Source organism: Typopeltis vanoorti, chromosome 17, assembly GCF_054136105.1.
Source record: "Typopeltis vanoorti isolate ZY-2024b chromosome 17, IOZ_Tvanoo_1.0, whole genome shotgun sequence".
Taxonomy (NCBI): domain Eukaryota; kingdom Metazoa; phylum Arthropoda; class Arachnida; order Uropygi; family Thelyphonidae; genus Typopeltis; species Typopeltis vanoorti.
Genome location: NC_143565.1, coordinates 35,086,411 through 35,109,770, shown reverse-complemented (window position 1 = coordinate 35,109,770; position 23,360 = coordinate 35,086,411). Strand labels below are relative to the sequence as shown.

The following is a 23,360-nucleotide window of genomic DNA, read 5'->3' as shown; positions in this document are numbered from 1 at the left end:
TGGGACCAACAGAAAATGACGTAAATGGCAGAAAAACGTAAATTGCGGGAACGTAAAAACGGGGTTTTACTGTGTGTGTGTGTGTGTGTGTGTGTGTGTGTGTGTGTGTGTGTGTGTGTGTGTGTGTGTGTGTGTGTGTAATATAAAATATATATTATTTATATATATATAAATTGTTTTAGCATAGATTAATTAGTTTATGTGAACAAGCTACTTGACTGTTTACTGTCTAAAAATCTAAAAATGATAATTTAATAATGCACAGTCATGATAATATAGATAGTTAAACTGACTAGTTTAGCTACACATGCCAGTGGCTAGCATATGTGGTGAATTACAGTGTATTCTTCTGGGTTATGACAAATGATAACTGGCACTGAATTTATAGACTGTGATAATATAGAGAGTTAAACCAACTAGTTTTGCACATGCTAGTGGATAGTACATATGGTGAATTATATTGAGATGTTTCATAGTTTTGCCACTAACATATGTGGCAAAACTAGTTCGTTTAACTATTTATATCATCATAACCTAGTGTCAGTTATCATTTGTCATTAACCCAGAAGAAGCTACTAGTATATTTGGTGAAACTAATCAGTTTAACTATCTATACTATCACGACCTATTAAACCCAGTGCCAGTTATCATTTGTCACATTCATTTTTTGGTCAAAAAATCTACATGCTCATCAATAAATTATCACATTCCCTACACGGTGAAGTCATCTTCTTTGGGACTTTAATGTTCACAATTCTAACTGGCTTCCATTTTCGAATTCCACTGACTAAGCTGGAAGAGAAGCAGCGGTATTTGCTGTAGGAAATGATTTTAGACAAATCATTCATCTCCCAACCATAATCCCTGACAATCCTCTACACTTATTCAATACTTTGTATCTTCACTGCGTAAGGAATGTGATAATTTATTGATGAATATGTTGATTTTTTTGACCAAAAAAGGAATGCAACAAATGATAACTGACACTAGGTTTAATAGGTCGTGATAATATAGATAGTTAAACTGACTAGTTTTGCCCCATATAGTAATAGCGTCTTCTGGGTTAATGACGAGTGATAACTGATACTCTTAACCACTTCTCATTCAGATACACTGTTGAGGTGACTACTCCTCTTGGTAATTCTGATCATAATCTCATCCAAGTTTCATCTGTTGGGGAATATCCCACCCTCAATCATACGAACACTCTACTACTGGCACAAACTGCATATAAACAACAGTAGAACTGCACGATGGACAGTGCCGCATTACGTTAATAGCTCGCATCTCACTATGACGTACATATGCTTGTACGCATAGCAATATGACACTGTGGTAAACACAGTGCTGCTAGCGTCCTTCATCCTCCTAAGCGCTACAAGATGGATTTTTATTATTTTTTATACAAAATAAGAGAATTGTATAGGATTGTTGATGATCAAATTAAATATTACAAGCAAATATAAATAAATTAATAAATATATTTATATATTGAGAAAAATTGGGGGTGCTGCAGTTCCGCAGTGCCTATGCACAAGCCGCCCCTGGGTGTCACTACAGATCTGGAGTTTCAGTTGCTGGGAGATGATGAAATGCATTGCATTTAAGGTGACTAAAATTATCCAAACATTGACTGGGAATGAGAGAAGATTCAAGAAGAAAGTTTTCTTGCAAGAGAATTTGTTGAGCTGTTGTAAGAAAACTTTCTCAATCAGCATATGAAAGAAGCAACTCAAGGCCAGAGTGTTAGATATGATCTTATCGTCAGAAAAGATCTCATTTAAGGATGTTACTGTTAGGTCACCAGCCGGTAACAGTGATCATGCCAAAGATCTTGGAAGTAGCAAAGTATATGAATGATCCACTTAGGAAAGGTTACAAAGCTATAAACTCAGGAGAATCTTATGTCAATCCCATTGTATCAGTCACTAAATGGGAAGGATATCAGCATTTAAACAGATTCTCAAAGATTCTAGTGGAAGCTTTGAGAATCTGCTTAAATAAAATAGAGTCAGAATGAATCCCTACAGTTTGACAAACAAATAGGGACAATGTGAATGATGTGCAACCTTATTAAACAAAAGCTCCATAAAAAGAAGATAATGTTGAAGAAATATCTTGATCATAAGGATGAGAGGAGTTATGAAATATGTACGGTGCAGGATAGAAAAGTTACAAGTATTGTATGGAAAAGCTAAGTTACAGTAAGCAAAGGAATTGGATGTGCAAGTTAAAGGCAACTCAAAAAAAAAAAAAAAAAAAAAAAAAAAAAAAAAAAAAAAAAAAATTGAATTTTATTATTATGCTGCAAATAAAAGAAAAAATAAATGTAGAAGACTGACTATTGAATGCAGACTACTGAACATCCGAAGCAAATGAGTTTATTCAAATAATGAATGCTCTTGCTAAGATTTGTCAACCTGCTATGTGTGTAACATGGCACACAGTGCTACCACTCCATTGAATGAAGAGAGAGAGAGGTACATGAGAATGAGGTTCTAGAGCAGGTACACAATCTTGATAACAATTCAGAAATAGAGACAGATTGGATATCAGCACACATGCTAAATGAATTCAGCTAAACTGGTTAGGCCTTTGATGTATTTGTATAATTTCAGTCTCAGCTCAAGATCCTGCAGGAATGAAAAGAATCTATGATAACATACATTATGTCTGGAGCAGTGAAGATTTTTGAGAATTTGATAAAAACTTGGATACAGAAAGGGAGATCATGCCCAAGCAATTAGCTCATTTATAATCATGTCATGGTCATGTTGGATAAAGGGAATGGTACACTATGTTGGACTTAGCTAAGGCATTTGATACACTAGCACATGAAAGACTGTTTAATAAATTAGAGGATGTGGGATTTGAATGTAAATCCCATTATAAACTCTATATTAATGACACCAGGAAAAATCTGTCAGGATATGTTCAGTTGTTTGTTGATACAAAGACAGTCAGAGTAATCAAGGATGTAAGCAGAATGATTTGAAAAAGCTGGAACTGTGATATGGATAGCAAATATTGCAAATACGAGGGAAGTCTCAAAAGTTCTCGGCCTCGATCATAGATGGCAACACTACCAGCAAGATTTTTTTTTCTAAGTTGGTACATCTGTCATAAGCATCCATGTGAAATTGCAAGTCATTCTATCAAGTAGTATATTTTATACAGCTGTCTGAAACAAAAGTGTTGTCTGTATTTCCTTGAAATGGATAAAATTGAGTATCATGCAATTATAAAATTTTTTGTAGAAGAAGGTTTAATGGCAAAAGAAATTCATTCAAAGTTCATAAAAGTTTATGGGCACACTTCTCCTTTGCTTTCGACAATTAAGAAATGGGCTGCCGAGTTAAAACATGGCCGTACCAGCCTTGAAGATGATCCATGTGAAGGATGTCCAAAAAAGTGTAACAACACCAGAAATCATTGATCAAGTGCATGATATGGTATTGGATGACCAGCAAGTCAAAGTGAGTGAAATTTCTGAGACTATAGGCATTTCAAAAGAACATGTAGGATATATTTTGCATGAAGAATTGCAAATGAAAAAGCTTTGCTCAAGATGGATGCCACGCTTGCTCACAGCAGATCAAAAAACGCACTCGGATGAAAATCTTTGAACAGTGCTTGGAGCGTTTTCACAGGAATAAAAACTGATTTTGTGCATCAATTTATTACATTGGATGAGACTTGGATTCACCATTACACACCAGAATCCAAACAGCAGTCAAAACAGTAAACAGAAGCTGGTTGTTCAGCACCAAAAACGACAAAGTCGGTTCCACCAGCAGGAAAGATCATGGCACTGTTGTTTTGGGATGCTAAACGCATTTTGTTTATTAATTATCTTGAAAAGGGTAAAACAATAACGGGGGAATATTATTCTGATCTTTTAACCATACTAGATGAAAAAATTCATGAGAAAAGACCCAGTTTGCAGAAGAAAAAAATCATCTTTCATCAGGACAATGCACCTGTCCACAAAGGTGTTTTGGCAATTGGAAAATTAAGGAATCTGCACTATTAATTGTTGGAACATCCACCCTATTCCCCAGATTTGACTTCTATCTCTTCCTCGCTGGTCAGCATTTTTCTTTGAATCAAGAGGCAAATGCAGCTATAGAGGGTATTTTGCAGATCTTACTGAGAACCACTACAGGGACGGGATAATGGTGCTGGAGCATCACTGGAATAAATGTATTAGTCTTAGGGGAGATTATGTCGAAAAATAAAAATAATTTTGAAATTATAAATTAGTTTTTTCATTTTTAGGCTGAGAACTTTTCAGACCACCCTCATACAACTGTAATAACTGAAATGTCAAAACATACATTGACATGCAAGGAAAAGGAAGTAATTTGGCCTCTTTACAAGGCTTCAATATGACCACACTCTTGACTACTGTGCACAGATTTGGTCTCCTTGGTTCTGTAGATGAAAAAGTAGCTGTAGAAAGAAAAATTCTAATATCATCTTTGCAACTCTTATAGAATTTAGATTATGGAATGTAGAATCTACATTATAAGACAGACTGAGAGTATGTGGACTGCAGAAACTGATCAACAGGAGGAAAAGAAGGGGTGATAAACCTCTCAAAGAGTGTTATAGAATATTGGCTGATGAAATTAAATTTTCTGTTATGTGGAAGGTGGGGAGAGGACAAGGGGAATCCATGGAAGTTAAGTTTGCATATATGGTTAAGAAAGGAGTGAGTCAGATTTTTCTCTAGTAGAGCAGTCAGTGAGTGAAACGGTCTGTTTGTCTGTTGTGGTAGTGAGTGCAGTTAGTGTCAATGAGTTTAAGAGAAGGCATAACATAACTAAATTGTTTATTAAAACACTCAGTTTCATTAAATTTCTGTGTTTCACATGATCAGGAGATCTAATCTAATCCTGTGGCCTCCTCTTTAAGAAGGTTGCAGCTGATGAACGGTCCGCTTCCATGCCTCTCTTGCTTCTGTAAGATTTTTGCCCATCCAATCTTTGATCTCATCTTTCCATTGCAGTCGGGTCTTCCTCTTCCTCTCTTTCCCTCCACCATCCCCTGAAATACTATTCTGGGAAGCTCTCCAGAAGAACCCCCCCCCCCTCATCAAATGTCCTGCAAACACTATTTTTCTTCTTTGGATACTAACCATATAGCCTCTTTTCATTTTGAATCTTTTAAGAATCTCTTCATTGCTTACTCTTTCAGTCCAGCTAATACGATCCATTTTTCTCAAGCATCACATTTCAAATGCATTCAATCAGTCACTCATCTCCTTATTAATCATCCAGGACTCACATCCATACGTCCCCACACTCCAGATCATTGTCTTGAGGATTCTTACTTTTAACTGTTTGTTCAGATTTCTGTTTCCTAATATGTGGTATATTTGGAAAAATGCTACTTTTGTTTTTTTAATTCCGTTCTTAATTTCATAATTAGATCTACTGTCTTCTGTTATCCAACTCCCAAGGTATTCAAAACTTTTTGCATTTTCTATTCTTTGTCCGTTCAAAGTGATTTCCATCCCATCATTTTCTTTCCTTGAAATCTTCATCACTTTTGTCTTCTGAATGTTTATTTTCATTTTATATCTCTCATTTCCAACCCTGTTCAGTCTGTTCAAAATTCTTTGCAAGCCTTCTTCTGATTCGCTCATAAGTACAATGTCATCTGCATATCTTATATTATTTATCAGGTGTCCATTTATCTTTATTCCATCCTTCAGATCTTCCAAGGCCTCCCTCATCATCCATTCACTATAGACATTAAAAAGGAGTGGGGACATCCCACACCCTTTCTTATGGGGGATCCATTCAGTATCCTCTCCTTCAAATCTGACCCTGGCTTCTTGAGTTTTGTATATTCTGAACAAAATTCTCATAATATTTTTAGCTATTCCTATTTTATGCAAAATATCAAATAAAACAGAGTGATTAACGTTATCGAAAGCTTTTTACATAGTCCACAAAGTATAGATATAAATCTTTATTGCACTTGATCATTCTTTCCCCCAATATCCGTAGTGTTGTGATAGCTTCCCTGGTTCCCCTGTAACCAAACTGTGCCTCATTTAATTTCCTCTCTATCATCTGTTCCATTCTTCTGGATAGAAGTTTTATTCCTTCCTTTCCCAATGCCTTCAGTAACTCTCCTTAAATATCATCCACTCCTGGAACTTTCCTATCCTTTATTTTTTTAATGGCTGCTTTGGTTTCCCATTCCTTAATTTCTGGGGCATCATCATTTTCTATCTGATCACATTCTAGATTATCTTCATCTTCATAAAGTTCTGTAACATACTTCTTCCATCTTATTATTTTTTCATTTTTTTTCCAACAAAATCTTTCCTCTTTCATCCTTCAAAGCACTGCTTTTTATCCTTCTCTTCTTCCCTGAAATCAAGTTCAAGCCTTCATAGATCTTTCTCATATCCTTAGCTGTATCATTTTCCTCTATTTCCTTGCAGACATGATTGAGCCAGTCTTCCTTTGCCTTTTTAGCCAGAATTTTTACTTGTTTACTGATCTCTTTATACCTGACTTGGGCTTCATCTTTGTTCTTATTCTTCCATTTTCTTCTTTCGTCCAATTTTTCTATCACCTCCTCAGTAATCCAGGGCTTCCTTCCTCTCCTCTCTGCCTCATCGAGAAGACCTTTAGCATATTCCTTGATTTTCTCTCTTAGATCAGTCCAGATTACTTCTAGGGGTCTATCAGTATCAATACTGCTGATCTTATTTTCTAGTTCAGCTTGATATTTCTCTCTAATATCTTTTCTTTTTAGTCCATCAATTCTTATTTTTCTAGTTGCATTTTCTTTATTTATTCGTTTTAGCCTGATTTTTATTTTAACTGTGAGCAGGTAATGGTCACTATTGCAGTCTGCTCCAGGATAAGTTTTTGCATCTTTTATTACATTTCTATATCTTGAGTTAATTAATATATAATCAATCTGATTTCTTCACTTCTCTGTCCAGGTGCTCTCCAAGTATACAGTCTTCTCTCATGTTGTTGAAACCAGGTGTTAGTCACTATCAATTTGTGTTTTCTGCAAAACTCCACTAGTCTGTTTCTCTTTTCATGTCTTTCTCCCAAGCCCCAAGAGCCCACCAGACCATCCTCTCTTCCTTTCCCTATCTTTGCATTCATATCTCCCATTACTATCAGTATATCTCTGCTATTTTTCAAATGTAAACATTCCTCTATTTGTTGATAGATTTCTTCAACTTCTTCATCTGTATGATCTGTTGGTGGTAAGTATAGTTGAATTATTAGATTATTTCTAGGTTTGGCCTTTATTTTGAAAGCAATCACGCTTTCAGATCTCTGCCAATATCCCTCCACCATATTGGCTACCCTTTTATCCAACATTATTCCAACACCCCTTTGATGTTCTTCTCCTCCTGAGTAAATAAATCTAAATCCATCGTCTGTTCTTATATCTCCTTTCCCTTTCCATCTAACCTCTGAGAGTCCAAGAACTGATATCTTCATTCTTTTCATATTTCTGATTGGCCATCATCCCTGCTTGATACACTGAATTAACATTCCAGGTGCCCATATTTGTATTTTCTTTGAGGTTCATTTTCTTATGTTGTGTCCTTACATTAGCTCCAGAACTTCCCAGAGGCTTTGATCCTGCAGCATCATTTGAGGTCTTATCCTCCTCCTGGAACTCCAACATAGATCTACAAGCATCCCTTCCTGGTAGCATACTGCACAAGATCAGATTCAGGGGTCCCATCTGTTCTTGTGCATAATTCATTCTTCCGTATTGACTTGTTCATCATTACTTGGAGAAAGAGAAAAAGTATGCATGGTGTTTCTCCAGTTGCCTTCCATGCAGCTTGGTGGGTTGGACATTTCCTTCCAATCAGATGTAATGGTTATACCATCATGACTCGGTATCTTAAGCTTGGGTAACCCGGGATTGCCAGTTCTCGTGCACACCTAGGTGTGCCCCTGGGGGACATCAGGAGATAAAAGTGAATAAAATAAAAAATTCGTTGTTTTTTTATCACAGTAAACTATTCCCAACAGATCACAATGAACTATTTGAAAACAAAGAATACAATAGAATCCATGCATATGCATCTAGCCATTTGATGGTTTCTGGCATTCTGTGCACCACTGGCATCTGTGTGCATTAGATGCTTACTGAGAGAAGTCCAAACTTGATGTAAAATCATGCCTTGTTTTTAGTTGAACCGTTGAGGATTGTCATGAGTAAAAACTGCAATCTCAATCATTTCAGTTTGTTGCTACAATACTTGACGTTCAGCCTCTGTTGTATGTTCTGCCAATCTTGATTTGTGCTTTCTCTTGTTCTTCACATCCTTGAAATGCTTGGACATGTGTGTGAAGAACTCATCACCAATCCTTCTTTCTATTAAAATAATTCTTCCATATAAGTGGTCTGAAGGTGTTGTCAATAAAGTTCCAAGGTGTCTGGTTGAAATAGATCTTGAAGTAAATGTATAGTTTCTGCTCTTGACACATTGGAAAAAAATTGACAATGTCTAAGCTTGTTAACATATCAGCAGATTCTATTAAAATGTCTTTCATGAATTCAATGAAGTGTATTGTGTTTTCTATAAAAGAGTCTGTTTTGCTAATGTGAAGGTTTAGCAAGTTTGCTAGATGCCTCGATAACAAGGAAGTTACAAGGGAGTTATTTTGTTTTTTGGTGTCTTCAAGGGTTCTTTCCTTTCTCCACTACTAGCAAAGCTGTTCATGGAGTAGTTTGAGAAACAAGTCACAGAGCACCGAAGAACATGACCTAGAGTGTGGTTAAGATATGTTGCTGTTATTTTCTTCATTTGGCCCAGCCCAAAATTTTTTTGTCTTGTACCTTAACAATATTCACCCTTGGATCAAGTTCACTTTTGAGTTGAAAATCAAGAAGTCTTTACCATTTTTGGATATGCTTGTAGAGGTGTCTGAGCAGAACAAACTCAATTACTCAGTTTACATAAAGTCAACTTACACTGGATGATACCTGCATGCCAAATCTCATCACCATCCAGCACAAAAAAAAACAGGTATTATTAAAACAGGTTAAAAAACCCTAAGAGACAGAGTATACAAAATCTTTACCAATTTAGACAAAATAAACTTGCAGCTCGATTTCATCGATTCAATCCTGCCAAAAAACAAAATTTCAGGGGAACAGCAATTCATCCCTATATACAGTCAGTCACAGACAAGATTTCAAAATTACTACATCAACAGGGTATAAAAGTTGCTTTCTATCCTCTGAACAAGATCTGTAATCTCCTTAGACTGTCAAAACCTGCCCATCCACCACTTAAGAAACTGGTGTCTACAAGATAAACTGTACCTAAAGTTTGTGTGACATAGAACAGACAGACAGGTCAGGCAAGATATGCATGTCTGAACAATTCAAGGACAACATGAAAAACAAGAGTAATTTATTAACTAAATTATTTAACTGTAATTTATTTTGGATATCTATTAATGCAGATGAAGTTATTCTCCTGCAGCTGATAGTGCACATAATATCATGCACTTTCAATTGAATCGTTGTTCTCTTTTTTGTGTTTTCCTATATATTGACAATGGCTATGAAACTTATCCAAAAATTTTACAAATAAAGACATTAAATTAAAAATAAAATGATTCCAGTAATAATATTTTATGATGAATTTGTTGGACTGGGTGGCTAATTAGACATGCTTCTGATCTCCAACTAATAATTCACAGATTTGAATCCCACAATGGGTACGAATATTTGTGAATGTCTTTAAGAGAAAGATGAATTTCATCATCCAGTATGAGATCATTCTGCTTACACTCAGGCTTAAGTTCCATGATTGGTCTCTAGGGCAGGGTTTTCAGATTAAATGATCCTTAACTCTACCCACAATACTAACAAAAAATAAGTTTACAATTAAAAATCTTCCATGGGAACGGATTCACATAGAAAAATATGGAAAAAACTAAAAGATGTATTAATTTGTCTTAAAACATAAAACTCTTAAGTTCAGTCTTAACAATCCCACAGAAAATGTTATTTTTTCTCATATTCCTTCTCTCTTTCTCTATTTCTCGTTAGAGAGATATTTCTGTTGTCAAGCTTAATAAATCATTTAAATCAAACTCTTCACAACTTTAAGCACAAATGTTCTTAGCTATTATTAATACCTGTCTTAATTTTTCTACTTGCAAGCTGGATTTCTGAATATTTGATTTTTCAGCAGCTCGCCTCATTACTGCACTATCACCAAATGCCTCTTCTTGCAGAGTAGTCAACTGTATAACTTGCATTGCTAAGTCTTCCATTTCCTTGCGCAGCTTTTCCTCTGAAAACAGTTAAATGAGAGGTTCAAGTTTACAAATATTAAAAAAAAAAATACATGTTTCATTAACATAAATAAGTACAGTTTATTTTATCTCAAATATTATTGCTATTAAAAAGAAATACTGATTTAAAAGAAAAATTTTACTTAATTTTCAAATCTGTCTCTTTCATCAGGATTTATCTGCTAGTCATGTTTTAAACACATTCAGTAGGAACTATGACCTTAAACTTAATACATCATACAAATATACACACATAAAAGACTACTGAAACTTCTTCTTTTCTTCAAGGATTAGGCATTTGCTTGTTCTGGTCTTTCCATCTTGTTGCTTGTCTTCCTCTCTCTCTCTCTCTCTCTCTCTCTTTGGTCTATATTTATCCACTTCTTTTGGTAGCCAATATCTTTCCATTCTAAAAAGATGTTCTTTCCATTTCTCTCTATATTCCTTGATCTCTTCATTTATGTTATAAATATATAGTTCTTTTTGATTTCTTCATTTCTTATATGGTCCAATTTTGTGCATCCTTTTATTGCTGTTAAAAATCTCATCTCTGAAGCTTGTATTTTACTTTCAGTCCATTTTTATGAACCATATAATATAGTGGGAGTGGCCATTACTTTGTAAAATTTAGTTGAATTTCTTATCTTGTTTTTTATTCAGTGTCCTTTTAACTGTTCCACAGATTTTCTGGAATTTCTTTATTTTATCATCTATATATTTATATTTAGATATGTTATTATGCAGCCTAAATAATTCAACTGTGTCATCTGTGCTATTATTTTATTTTCTATAACTATTTTTGATCTAACATGATCTTGATCTTTAAATGCCACGACTTTTTGTTTTCTTTTGAGAGATTTTTAAATTGTATTGTTGGTTTATTTTGTTTAATTTGTAAACTGATTTTTGAAGGTCATCTTTACTGTCTTGTAATATATTCTGATCATCTGCATATAGCATTGTATTGATAACAGTTCTGGTTAACTGGATACCTTGTTTTATTGTTATTTTCCATATTTTAATAATCTGATCAATATATATATATTGATATAGAGTTGGAGATAAGCTACATTCCTGTCTGACACCCTGATTTAAGTTCTGTTAAATATGTATAAAGAATGATGGAGACTTCGCTTATTGAAAAATGATAGAATACTTGTGAAAGATGGACAATCAATCCATGTAAAAGTAATTGTTAAATAAATTATATTTTCTAAAAAAAAAAAAAAAAAAGGAGGCATTATTTTCATCCAAGTATTGTATACATCAACAAAACTGTGAAATGGCTCTGAAGATGAGAGGAAGAGAACAGGTGAAAGAATAGAGCCTTGTGAAACCCAGCATTAAGTGTAAATCTTTAAGAAAAAGATCCATCCTTCATCACACACAACATGTGACCAAGAATGGTCAAATGAAAGAAAGCTTACAACCCAGTTATAGAAGTCAGAAGATAGATTGAGATGGACCATATGAAGGAAGATTATTTAATAGGCCTTTGTCCCAAACTGAACAAATGCCTTAGAGAATCAGCTACCACTTGAGATTCTCCAAGCTTTTCCATGGCATTTGTCCAAAACTAGTGATAATATGACATCTACTTGGCCAAGTGGATGGCATCTCTTGCTCTCCAACCAATAGATTATGGGATTATTTCCACCATAAGCATGGATGTTTGCAAATGCCTCTAGGTGAAATATGAATTTTATCAGCCAGTGTGAGGCCATCACTGCTCATTGGAAGCCTGAAATGGCTTGAAAAAATTCCATGTTTGCTATCTAGAGCAGAGGTGTCATAATATTTAATCCTTATCACCCACCCACAGTATCAATGTACAATAGGTTTACAAACCTTTCATGGATGAATTTTACATGAAAAAAAATTATATCCCCAGTTTACTGATAATGATGGAATACATACTGGCAGAAACAGGGTTGAATAAAAATTATGACCAATAGTTCTGGAAAGAGATAAGAAACATCCAAGGCTAGCTAAGGATGAGAATTCAAAGTGGAATGGGAAATTAATGTTTCAATATCAATAAGAACTGTTTCAGAATTTTTGCAATTGTCTAGATCAAAAGACTAAAAACAATAATCAAAAAAAAAAAAGGACAGACAGTATCTATGGTATACTAATAGGGATCAATGAAGATGTGAACAAAGTATTAAAGAATGGTTAGAATTATCAGATATTATGGTATGCATCTGACCAATATGTGTCATTTTTTACCTGCTGGATCTTTGTAGTGGGACCACTTAAGGATCATAGATAGATAAACGGAAGGAGACCTCCACACCTGGCCTTTTAACAAATGTGAAGAACTAAAACGGGGCTTTTGACCTAAATGCTGAATTCTCACCTTCTCATGATGCATTCTGTTAGTATCTGCCCAGACAGTGAATGAAGAAGAAGGATGGGCTCGTAATTTCATATTTGGAATGAAAATCAGTAATAAAAGTATCAAAACTAGGCTAATAGACTACAATGTAGAAATTTCAGCTGCATTCTCAATAGAGAATCTATAGAACAAGTACAATATTTCAACTATTTAGGCACAGTTTTTTAGTGAAGATGGCAAATTAAATATGGAAATAGACAAAAGAATAAGTAAAGCTGGTATGTTGAGGAGCAAGTTGAATAAATTTTTATGGAATAAGACAGAAATTAGCCAAACACTAAACCAGCAGTATACAAACAAGATAGTGTACAAACCAGTTTTGAGTTACAAATCTGATTTGATTGAAGATTAGAGACCACAGGTATAAGAGTTCTGAGAAAAATTAGGGGCCTGAACAGATGGCATCAATGGCAGAATCATATTAAATATGAAGACATTAGAAATAAACTTGACATTGTACACATTCAAGAATGTGTGAGCAGGAGTAATCTAAGGTAAGTATGGTCACTTAAACAGCATGGGAGAAGAAAGGATAGCAAAACAGTCTTTTGATGCTAAGATGGCAGAAAAAGATCCAGAGAAAGACCAAGGTCAAGGTAGAATGATACACTCAAAAGTGCCTTAGATGAATGAAATGTTAAATACAACAATATTGGAGTACTAACAAGTAATAGACTAATTTAGAGAAAAATTGTTGATAGAAGATTAATAATAAGGTAAACAATTATGTAGTGGTCGTAGTAGCCTGAACATCCCTTGAGGGTACATATCAGAAAATTAATGATGATGACTGCTAAATGAGTAGGGTTTTTTCCTGCCAGTTTATCTGGCGTTTTTCATCCCGCAAGCAGGCAAACCGGCAATGTGAACATATGCTGCTATGGTCAAAAATATATCTCCCCTCCCCAGCGGCAGGCTAGGCGACAGGTCGGTTGGGAGTGGTACTAACAAGAAGTCGCATCTAAGTAACATGCGGAACTTGCATAGGAAGCAGGAATAACGCGTAGTGAAAGAAGAAGAAGACTGCTAAATGAAACAGGGAGCAACAGCACATTGATTTAAAAAAAAAAAAATTAAGAAGATCATATTGATATTTGAGGTATAAATGCCGTCAAAAACCTGAATTGCTGAAAAGCAGCTAGAATAAATGGATTTAGACCAGATATGGAGTTATAAACAACCTGGTCAGGGAACTAAAATTCAATGGCAGAATTTCCCTACCAAGCGTTTCAGTAAGATTTATAGATTTATATTAGCATTCTTGAAAAGTGGCTAAAAAAAATTATGGAAGAGAAACTCACAGAAGAACAAGCAGAGTTCAAGCCAAATAGAGATCATCAGGATCAGATTTTCACTTGAAGAAAATAGGTTTTCTCAATGTTTTTCTTTCACTTTGAGAAATCATAGGAATATAACAAAGATCGGGAAAAGGAATATGACAAGTTGCAGAGAGAGAAAAAATGTTCAAAATTCCTTTAGCACATATGCTAAAGGAATGTTCAGTCGAGGTGGCTAGCTCTTGACATACTTGTATAACTTGAGTCTCAGCTCAGGAAAGATACTAAATTAATGGAAAGAATGTATGATAGTTCTGTTGTACAAGAGTGGTACAAAAACTGGTGTGTCTAGCTACTGACCTATCTCTGGAGTGTTTGTGAAGATTTTAAAGAAGTTGGTAAGAACTCACATACAGAAATGGGTTGATAGACAGGCTATACTCTGCAAGGAACAGCATGGGTTTACTAAAGAGAGGTCATGTTTTAGCAATTTGCTCTTATTTTATAACGATGTTATGGCTAAGTGGGATAAAGGGAATGGATACATTAGATTTTGCTAAGGCATTTGATAAGATACCACAGGAAAGACTGTTGCATAAACTGGAGAATATGGGATTGGAATATAAACCTTTTACTTGGATAAGTGAATGTTTGATGGTCAGGTATCAAAAAGTGATAATATATGGTGGATGTAAATTTATGAGATTTAAGGTGACTAGTGATGTACCCCAGGGATCAGTCCTTGGACCATTATTGATCAATCTATACATTAATGATATTGGGAAGGATTTGACAGATGTTCAAGTGTTTGCTGATAATGATGCAAAGATAGACATGGTGATCAGGTATGCTAATGATATCCAGCACTTACATAATGACTTGAAATATGGGCAAATGATAATGACTGTCAATTTACTGTTTGTAAGTGCAAATTTATGCACTTTGGCATGATCAGATTTTCAACAACATATTATATTGGCAGGATTATACTATAAGAAACTGATAAGGTTAGGGATCTTGGTGGAGAGGAATTTGAAGTTCAAAGGTCACCTAGCAAAAATTGCAAATATGACTCAGAGGATAATTGTGACATTGAAAGAAACAGTGACATGTAAGGACAAGGAAGTTATTTTGCCTCTTTACAAGGCCTTGATATGAGTACGATAAGCAGAGTGACAAAGATTATATTCAGATTATGGAAAGTAGATTATGAAAATAGATCAAGAGTGTGTGGACGGTAGATTCTGGTTAACAGGAGGAAGAGGAGTGATATGATTGAGGTCTATAAACTGATGAAATTTTTCATTATATGGAAGGTGGAAAGAGAACGTGGAAGCAGCCATAAAAGTTAGGTTTGTTTGCTGTTAAGAAAGGGGTAACAGCTAGATTTTTCTTTCACAGAGCAGTGAGTGAGTGAGGTAAAAAGTTTATCTGTTGATGTAGTGAATGCATTTAAGAGAGACAGCTAGCATGGGTGAAATGAAGTCACTATCAATGAGTTCTTGACTCCCTGGAGGTCTCAGATAATAATAATAATATTATTATTATGAAATAAAGCAGAATTCGACCTGATATCAAATTTGAAGATATTCTTTAATCTTAGCTGATTTGATGTTATACTCTTAAATAAATCAGTACAAGTTTGCAGAATTTCTTAACTAAAGTGCATAACTGTAACAAATTTGGTTTTAAAATCAAAATAAAATAGTGCCCATAAAAATAGGCACTAACACGGAAACATCAGCTACCATATAAGAGAACCTACAGAACAAGTAAAACATTTCAGCTATTTAGGCTCAATTTTTAATGAAGATGGCAAAATAAATATGGAAATAGACAAAAGAATAAGAAAAGCCAGTATCGTAGATAGTCATCTTAAAGAAGTTTATATGGAATAAGAGAAAAATTATCCAAAACACCAAAGTAGCAGTATACAAGATGGTTCAAACTAGTTTTAACTTATGGATCTGAATGATGGGTTAGATAAAGCAGTTGACTGATCAAAGACTATAGGAAACACATGAGAATTGTGAGAAAAAAAATCAGAGGAGTGAAGTAGTATCCATGGTAGAATAATATTAAAAATGAAGATATAGGAAGAAACTTGACATTGTTAGCATTCAAGAATGAGAGCAGAGCTAATCTGGGGATGAAACATTAGCAAAACAGTTGTGTTATGCCAGGATAGTAAGTAAAAAACCCAGAGGAATACCGAGATTTAGATGGATTGATTAATTTAGAAGTGCCTTAGAAGACTGACATATAAAAACTGACAACACTGAAATCCTTAAGATCTTCTTCTTCTTCTTCTGCAGCTTCTCCCACTTATGTGGGATCACTGTTGATGATGAGTCTCCTCCACATCCTCCTGTCTTGGGCTGTCACCACATCCAAGTTCTTCATCCTCAAGTCCTCTTCTACCAGCTCCCTCCATCTCTTCTTTGACCGCCCACGCTTTCTCCTTCCTTGCACATCCATCTGCATGACCGTTCTTCCCACACATGACCAAACCATCTCAACCTTGCCTCCTGTATCTTCACTCCTAAGTTCGTAACTTTCACTGTTCCCTTCACATAGTCATTTCTCAGACAATTCTTTCTGGTCACACCGCACATCCACCTAAGCATTCTCATCTCTGCTACTTCCATCCTGCTGATGTTATTTTTCCTCAGGGCCACAGTTTCTATAGCATACGTCATAGCTGGCCTCACTACTGTCCTATAGATTTTGCCTTTCAGATTGATCAGCACCCTCTTATCGCATAACACTCCAGCCATCTCTCTCCAGTTCCTCCAACCCGCTTGTATCCTGCATCCCACTTCCTTCTCAGCTCCTCCATCTTCTTCCACTGTTGAACTTAATTATCTAAAGTCCCTCACCTTCCTGATGACATTTCCTTCCAGCTCAAGATCTGTCTCCTGGCCGCCGCCCACAGTGCAACACATATACTCTGTCTTACTTCTGCTCAGTCTCATACCTCTCTCTTCCAGTACTTTTCTCCACCTTTCCAGTTTAGTTCCTGCTTCTTCTCTTAAATCTGCACACAGAAAGATGTCATCTGCATACAACATTGTCCAAGGCGCATCTTCTCTCACCTCCTCCGTCACCACCTCTATCACAATGTTAAACAGAAACGGACTTAATGCTGACCCTTGATGCAAGCCAACTGCTACTTGAAAACTTTCTGTGTGCCCCAGACAGGTCCAAACACTTGTCTACACATTTCTGTACATCTCCCGCACCAACCTGACATATTTCTCCGGAACCTTCTTCTCCCTCAGACACCTCCAGATCAATAAATGCCAGATGTAGCTCCCGTTGTTTCTCTCGAAACTTTTCCATCATCTGCCGTAACCCAAAGATAGCATCTGTTGTTAATCTACCAGGCATGAAGCCAAATTGTTCCTTTGCAATCTCCACCTCCTTCCTCAATCTTCCATCAAGAACCCTTTCTAGGATTTTCATTGTGTGGGACATCAACTTTATTCCTCTGTAATTTTTACAGTCTTGTGCATCCCCTTTACTCTCTTGTAGATGGGGAGAAGAGTACTCTCCCTCCATTCCTCGGGTGTATTTTCCTGTTGGCAAACTTTCACGAACAGGTCCCACAGCAGGTCAATTCCCTCTTCCCCCAGTGCCTTCCATGCCTCCACTGGAATCCTGTCGGGGCCCACCAATTTTCCATTCCTCATCCTCTTCATGGCCTCCGTCACTTCCACTCTACTGATGTTCTGCACCATCCCCTCAGAAGGCTGCCCATCTTCTCTGTGAGTCCTTGCATTTTCCTCATTCAAAAGTCCCTCAAAGTATATTCTCCATCTGTTATGTCCACATCCCTCCATAATACTCTTCCTTCAGCATCTTTGATCTGCCTCACATGTAAGATGTCCTTTGCTGCTTTATTTCTACATTTCGCTAGTTGGTAAATTTTTCTCTGTCCTTTCTTTGTTTCTAATTGATTATACAGATCCTGATATGCCATGGCCTTCGCCTGTGCCACAACTCTCTTGGCTTCTTGCTTTCTCTCTCTGTACACCTCTCTGTCCTCTTCCACTCTTGACTCATCCCACTTTTGCTTTGCCTTCCTCTTAGCTGTCACTGCCACTTGTACATTATTATTCCACCACCAACCCTCCTTCTGCTCTCTAATCTTTCCAAATGTCTCACCAAGCACCTCGATTGCACAGCTCAGGATTACTTTTGAAATCCTTAAGATAACATGACTAATTTGGAGGAAAATAGTTAATAAGAAGTTAATAATAATGTAATTTTTTCATGCAGTACTATCATAATATCCTGTTTGATGACATCTGATGACATCTTCAGATGTCAGGAATTTGATGGTGATGATGGATCAGTGTAATAGTAAAAGGAAAGCCAGTTGGAGTTAGATCTTAGTTAGTCTAGATAAAGTTAAATGATAGAAGCAAAAATTTAGCAAAAAAAATAGTATTTTTAATATAAAATAATAATAATGAATGGTCCGGTATCTCTTATAAAATGCACTAACTTTTTATTCACAGACTGATAAACACACTAATATATAATTAGTTAACATAACTGTTTCAACACTGATAGTTATACCTTGTAGATAAACTTATACGTTGGTTACACATGACTAAATTTTTCAGGAAATGGCAACATATACCAAAATGTTAATTAAAAAACTTTAATGAATATCTTCCTATATTTCGGTAATGTTACATTGCCATCTTCTGGGAACATAAAACTATGATTTGTGCACACAGGCACTAACAATCAGCAAACGAGGCTAATGAAGGCAACTGAAGTTGGTCCTAGAGTCCTAAAGGTGCCCCTAGTGGGCTAAATTGTGTTGTCTTGGCTGTTGGGTTGATGTTCTTAGGATGCAAGCTTCCCAAATTTGGGGCAGTCTCAAACATGCACCCATATTCTGTGGTGGGTATCTAGAGCATGGTCAGCAAGTCCTGAGTAGCTGTATTGGTGAAACCAGATGTAGTCTTTGTGTTCGGATATCTTGATATTAGCTGTCCTGTCTATTTGGCCATAGTAGGACAGTTTACAACTGCAAGGGGCCTGGTATACTCCAGGTAGGGCTAGGACAACACTCCAAAGGCTCTTTAAGAAGATTACTTCTTGGCATGTGGAAGTGACTAGCAGACCTTTCAACTCTAGATCCCTCCCCCCCAAATATATGGACTACTAAAAATCCATAAGCAGAATGTGCAATTACATCCCATTGTAGATGGCATTGATTCCCCCACATACAAATTAGCCAAACATTTAGCCAAAGTGCCCACACATTATACTGGCAACACACACATTCACACATAAAAAACTCAGCCCACTTTAAAGCTTCTTCTTCACGTATTAGACCTAGTGGTCTGTTATGGGGCTATCCTTAGCCCTTCTAAGCTGTACCCGTCCAAGGCCGATTTGCCTGCTTGCGGGAGGAAAAACCCCAGGTAAACTAGGGAGAAAAACCCTGCAGTTCACGCCCAAGACCAGCTAACTTGGCTATGTCTGAGAAAGAGCCTTAAGCTCCTCACGTCAGCGACGAGAATCGAACCCAGGAAACTCCTTTCCCAGGCATACGGTTGCAAAGTGCATAGCCACTCGGCTAACCACACGGACTTTAAAGCCAATATAGAAAACCTCTCGCTCCAACACGCTGACATAATGGTCAGTTTTGATGTCTTCTCCTTATTCACAAATGTCCCACTCAAAGATACCTTAGATCTTATCCAAGCCAAATTTCCTCTCAATATCTCAGCCCTATTTCAATTCACCATGAATGCAGGCTATTTTGTTTGGCAAGGAAAATTCTACAAACAGATAGAGGGAATGGCCATGGGTTCTCCACTCTCCACACCTGGCCAACTTCTTTATGGAGACATCTGAAGAAAAAGCCTTAAACTCAGTCCCACAAAAACCTGCTGTTTGGCTACTCTACGTGGATGACGTGTTCGCTATTTGGCCACATGTGGCTTAGATACACTCCACAACTTCTTAACACACTTAAACAATCAACACCCCAGAATCCAGTTCACCTTGGAAAAGGAAAACAACAACGGTCTCCCTTTCCTAGATATGGTTAAGTTCAATAGTTAGGGCATTGTTATCTGTTCAGATAACAATGCCCTAACTATTGAACTTAACCATATCCTTAACATCTTCTTAGCCAATGATTACAACCCCCCAAAATTCCAGAAAATATTAAAACCAGTTAACCACAACCCCACCCCCCCTTCATAAAGAAATTACACTAAATCTATCACCATCCCTTATATCCAGGGTACATCTGAAAAGCTAACAAAAATCCTAAAAAAATATGACCTGACTACCTGTTAGAAACCATATAAGAAATTGGTATTCCTTATCCGCTCCACCAAAGACCAGCCACATCCCCTAGACCTACCTGGTATACTCCAAGTAGGTCTAGGGGGAAGCTAATATCAGGATATCTGAACACAAAGACTACATCTGGTTTCACCAATACAGTCACTCAAGACTTGCTGACCATGCGCTAGATACCCACCACAGAATATGCTGGAAGAACGCCACTTTATACATTGTAGAAAATATAAGTATGAAAGATTATTACTGGAATCAGCCTCAGCTCTAAAAAAACTTCTCAAACTTCAACAAATTTGGGTACATGATACTGCCCAAATTTGGGAAGCTTGCATCCTAAGAACATCAGCCTAACAGCCAAGACAACCCAATTTAGCCTGCTAAGGGACACCTTTAGGACTCTAGGACCAACTTTAGTTGCCTTCATCAGCCTCATTTGCTTGTTGTTAGTGCCGGCATGCATATATCATAGTTTTATGTTCCCAGAAGATGGCAATATAGGAAGGTACTGATTAAAGTTTTTTAATTAATATTTTAGTATACATTCTGATTTCCTGAAAATTTTAAATCACGATAGTTATACCATGCAAAAATTAGCCACATCATTGACAAAAAAATCTTATAAATGGACCAGATTTGAAATTAAACACATGACTACAATATATTATCACAGTAGTAATCACAGCATAACAAAAGTCTTGAAAAAAGTCAGAGGAAGACAAAATTCTAATTGGATTGTTGATCTATATGGATCTTCTTCAGCACTGAAGACCAAAATAATATTGATAACTAATAATTAAGGAATTGACAGCGTACACTAGAAATATAAATTAAAACAACTTTAATAAATACTTTCCAATATTTCGGCAACGTCACATTGCCATCTTCTTAGATTCTTAAGCACCGTTTTGTTTCACAGAAAGCTCTCCGTATCTACAACCGAGCGAGCCAGGCTTTACTTCGGGAGCAAATTACCGCTACACGCGGTTCCCTAGCCGACATAAACAGAGCTATTTTAGCGCTAGAGGATGATCTTTCAAATATGCTTAATCATGAACTTTGGTCAATTCTACATGACGTCTCGTAAACTGCGGCAAATAAAGAATTCGAACGAATATGGAGTCGACGTATCAACAAGTTTGATAAACTAAAAAAGAACTTGGCGTCCAAACAAAAACTACAAACCAACACCATAGTTAACCTTTCGTCAGTTACCTTGAAGCCTGAAGCACTCAACGCTCTGTCACATGGTCACAACTTCGCCATTGCTCCTAGGAAATTACCGGCCAAGGAATTCATGATCCAGATTGAACGCGGGATTCGCCACCTTCCAAACCACATCACCAATGATATTAGATTGGATGTAGCCTGTGTTCTCACAAAAGCAAAACCACCAAAAACTAACATATCCATTAGTGAATACAAGTCACTACAAGAATTGAAGAAAAACAAAGAAATAGTTATCACCAAAGCAGATAAGGGGAATGCCACTCTGTGGTACTCAATCATAATGACTACACAGGTAAGCTTAAGGCTATACTATTAGATCGAGCTACTTACCTCCCCATTGAATACAATCCCACCAACTCACAAATTAGAAAACTCCATAGGCTCCTTAAGAAGGTTACTTCATGGCCTGTGGAAATCACTAACAGACTAAAACCATAAAACTCTAGACCCCCCCCCATATATATGGGCTCCCAAAAATACACAAAGAAAATGTGCCATTACGTCCCATAGTGGATGGCATTGATTCCCCCACTTACAAACTAGCTAAGTATTTAGCCAAAGCACTCTCACACTATACTGGCAATACACCATCACACATAAAAAACTCAGCCCACTTCAAAGCCAGTATAGAAAACCTTACACTCCAACATAATGACATAATGGTCAGTTTTGACGTCTCCTCCTTATTCACGAATGTCCCCCTCAAAGAAACCTTAGAGCTAATCCAAGCTAAATTTCCTCCCGATATCTCAGCCCTATTTCAGTTCACAATGAACTCAGGCTATTTCGTTTGGCAGGAAAAATTCTACAAACAGATAGAGGGGACAACCATGGGTTCATCACTTTCCCCACCCTTGACCAACTTCTTTATGGAGACTTTTGAAGAGAAAGCCTTAAACTCAGCCCCACAAAAACCTACCATATGGCTTCGCTACATTGATGATGTGTTCGCTATTTGGCCACATGGCCTTTATACACTTCTCTCCTTCTTAACACACTTAAACAACCAACACCCTAGAATCAAGTTCACCCTGGAAAAAGAGAAAAACAATAGCCTCCCCTTCCTAGACACACTAGTCACCCGCCAACCTGATGGAACCTTGGTTTTCTCAGTTTATAGAAAACCCACCCATACAGGCAGATACATTCACCAACAATCCCCCCACCCTCACAACAATATGGAGTTATTAAGACACTATTCAACAGGGCAAAACTTATCTGTTCAAATGATCATGCCCTAACCACTGAACTAAATCACATCCTGAACACTTTCTCAGCCAATGGCTAACCCCCCCCCCCCCCCAAAAAAAAAAAATCCAAAAAATACTTAAACCAGTTATCCACAACCCACCCACCCCCCTTCACAAAAAAGATTACTCTAAACCCATCACCATCCCCTACATCTGAGGCACCTCAGAAAAAATCAACAAAATCCTAAAAAAAAATGACTTAACCGCCTGTTACAGACCATATAGAAAATTGGCATCCCTTATCTGCTCCACTAAAGACCAACCACTTCCCCTAGACCTACCTGGTGTATACCAGGTCCCTTGCAGCTGTAAATTGTCCTACTTTGGCCAAACAGGCAGTACAGCAAATATCATAATCTCAGAACCCAAGGACTACATCCAATTTCACCAGTACAGTCACTCTGGGCTTGCAGACCATACTCTGGATACCTGCCACAGAATAAGGTGGAAGAAAGCCACAGTAATACACCGCAGCAAGTTCAAATATGAAAGACTATTTATGGAATCAGCCTCGGCTCTTAGGAACATGCCAAACCTCAACAAATTTGGGTGCATA

At 36.8% G+C, this 23,360-nt stretch overlaps 1 protein-coding gene across 1 annotated transcript in view; it reads right to left on the bottom strand.

Moving 5' to 3' along the window:
- LOC150097286 (coiled-coil domain-containing protein 40-like) overlaps positions 1-23,360 on the bottom strand; it is a 298,600-nt gene that overhangs the window by 182,836 nt on the left and 92,404 nt on the right. Inside the window, exon 6 of the mRNA XM_090406906.1 lies at positions 10,158-10,315. Coding sequence (XP_090263032.1) covers positions 10,158-10,315 — 158 coding nt within the window. The remainder of the gene's footprint in view (positions 1-10,157; positions 10,316-23,360) is intronic.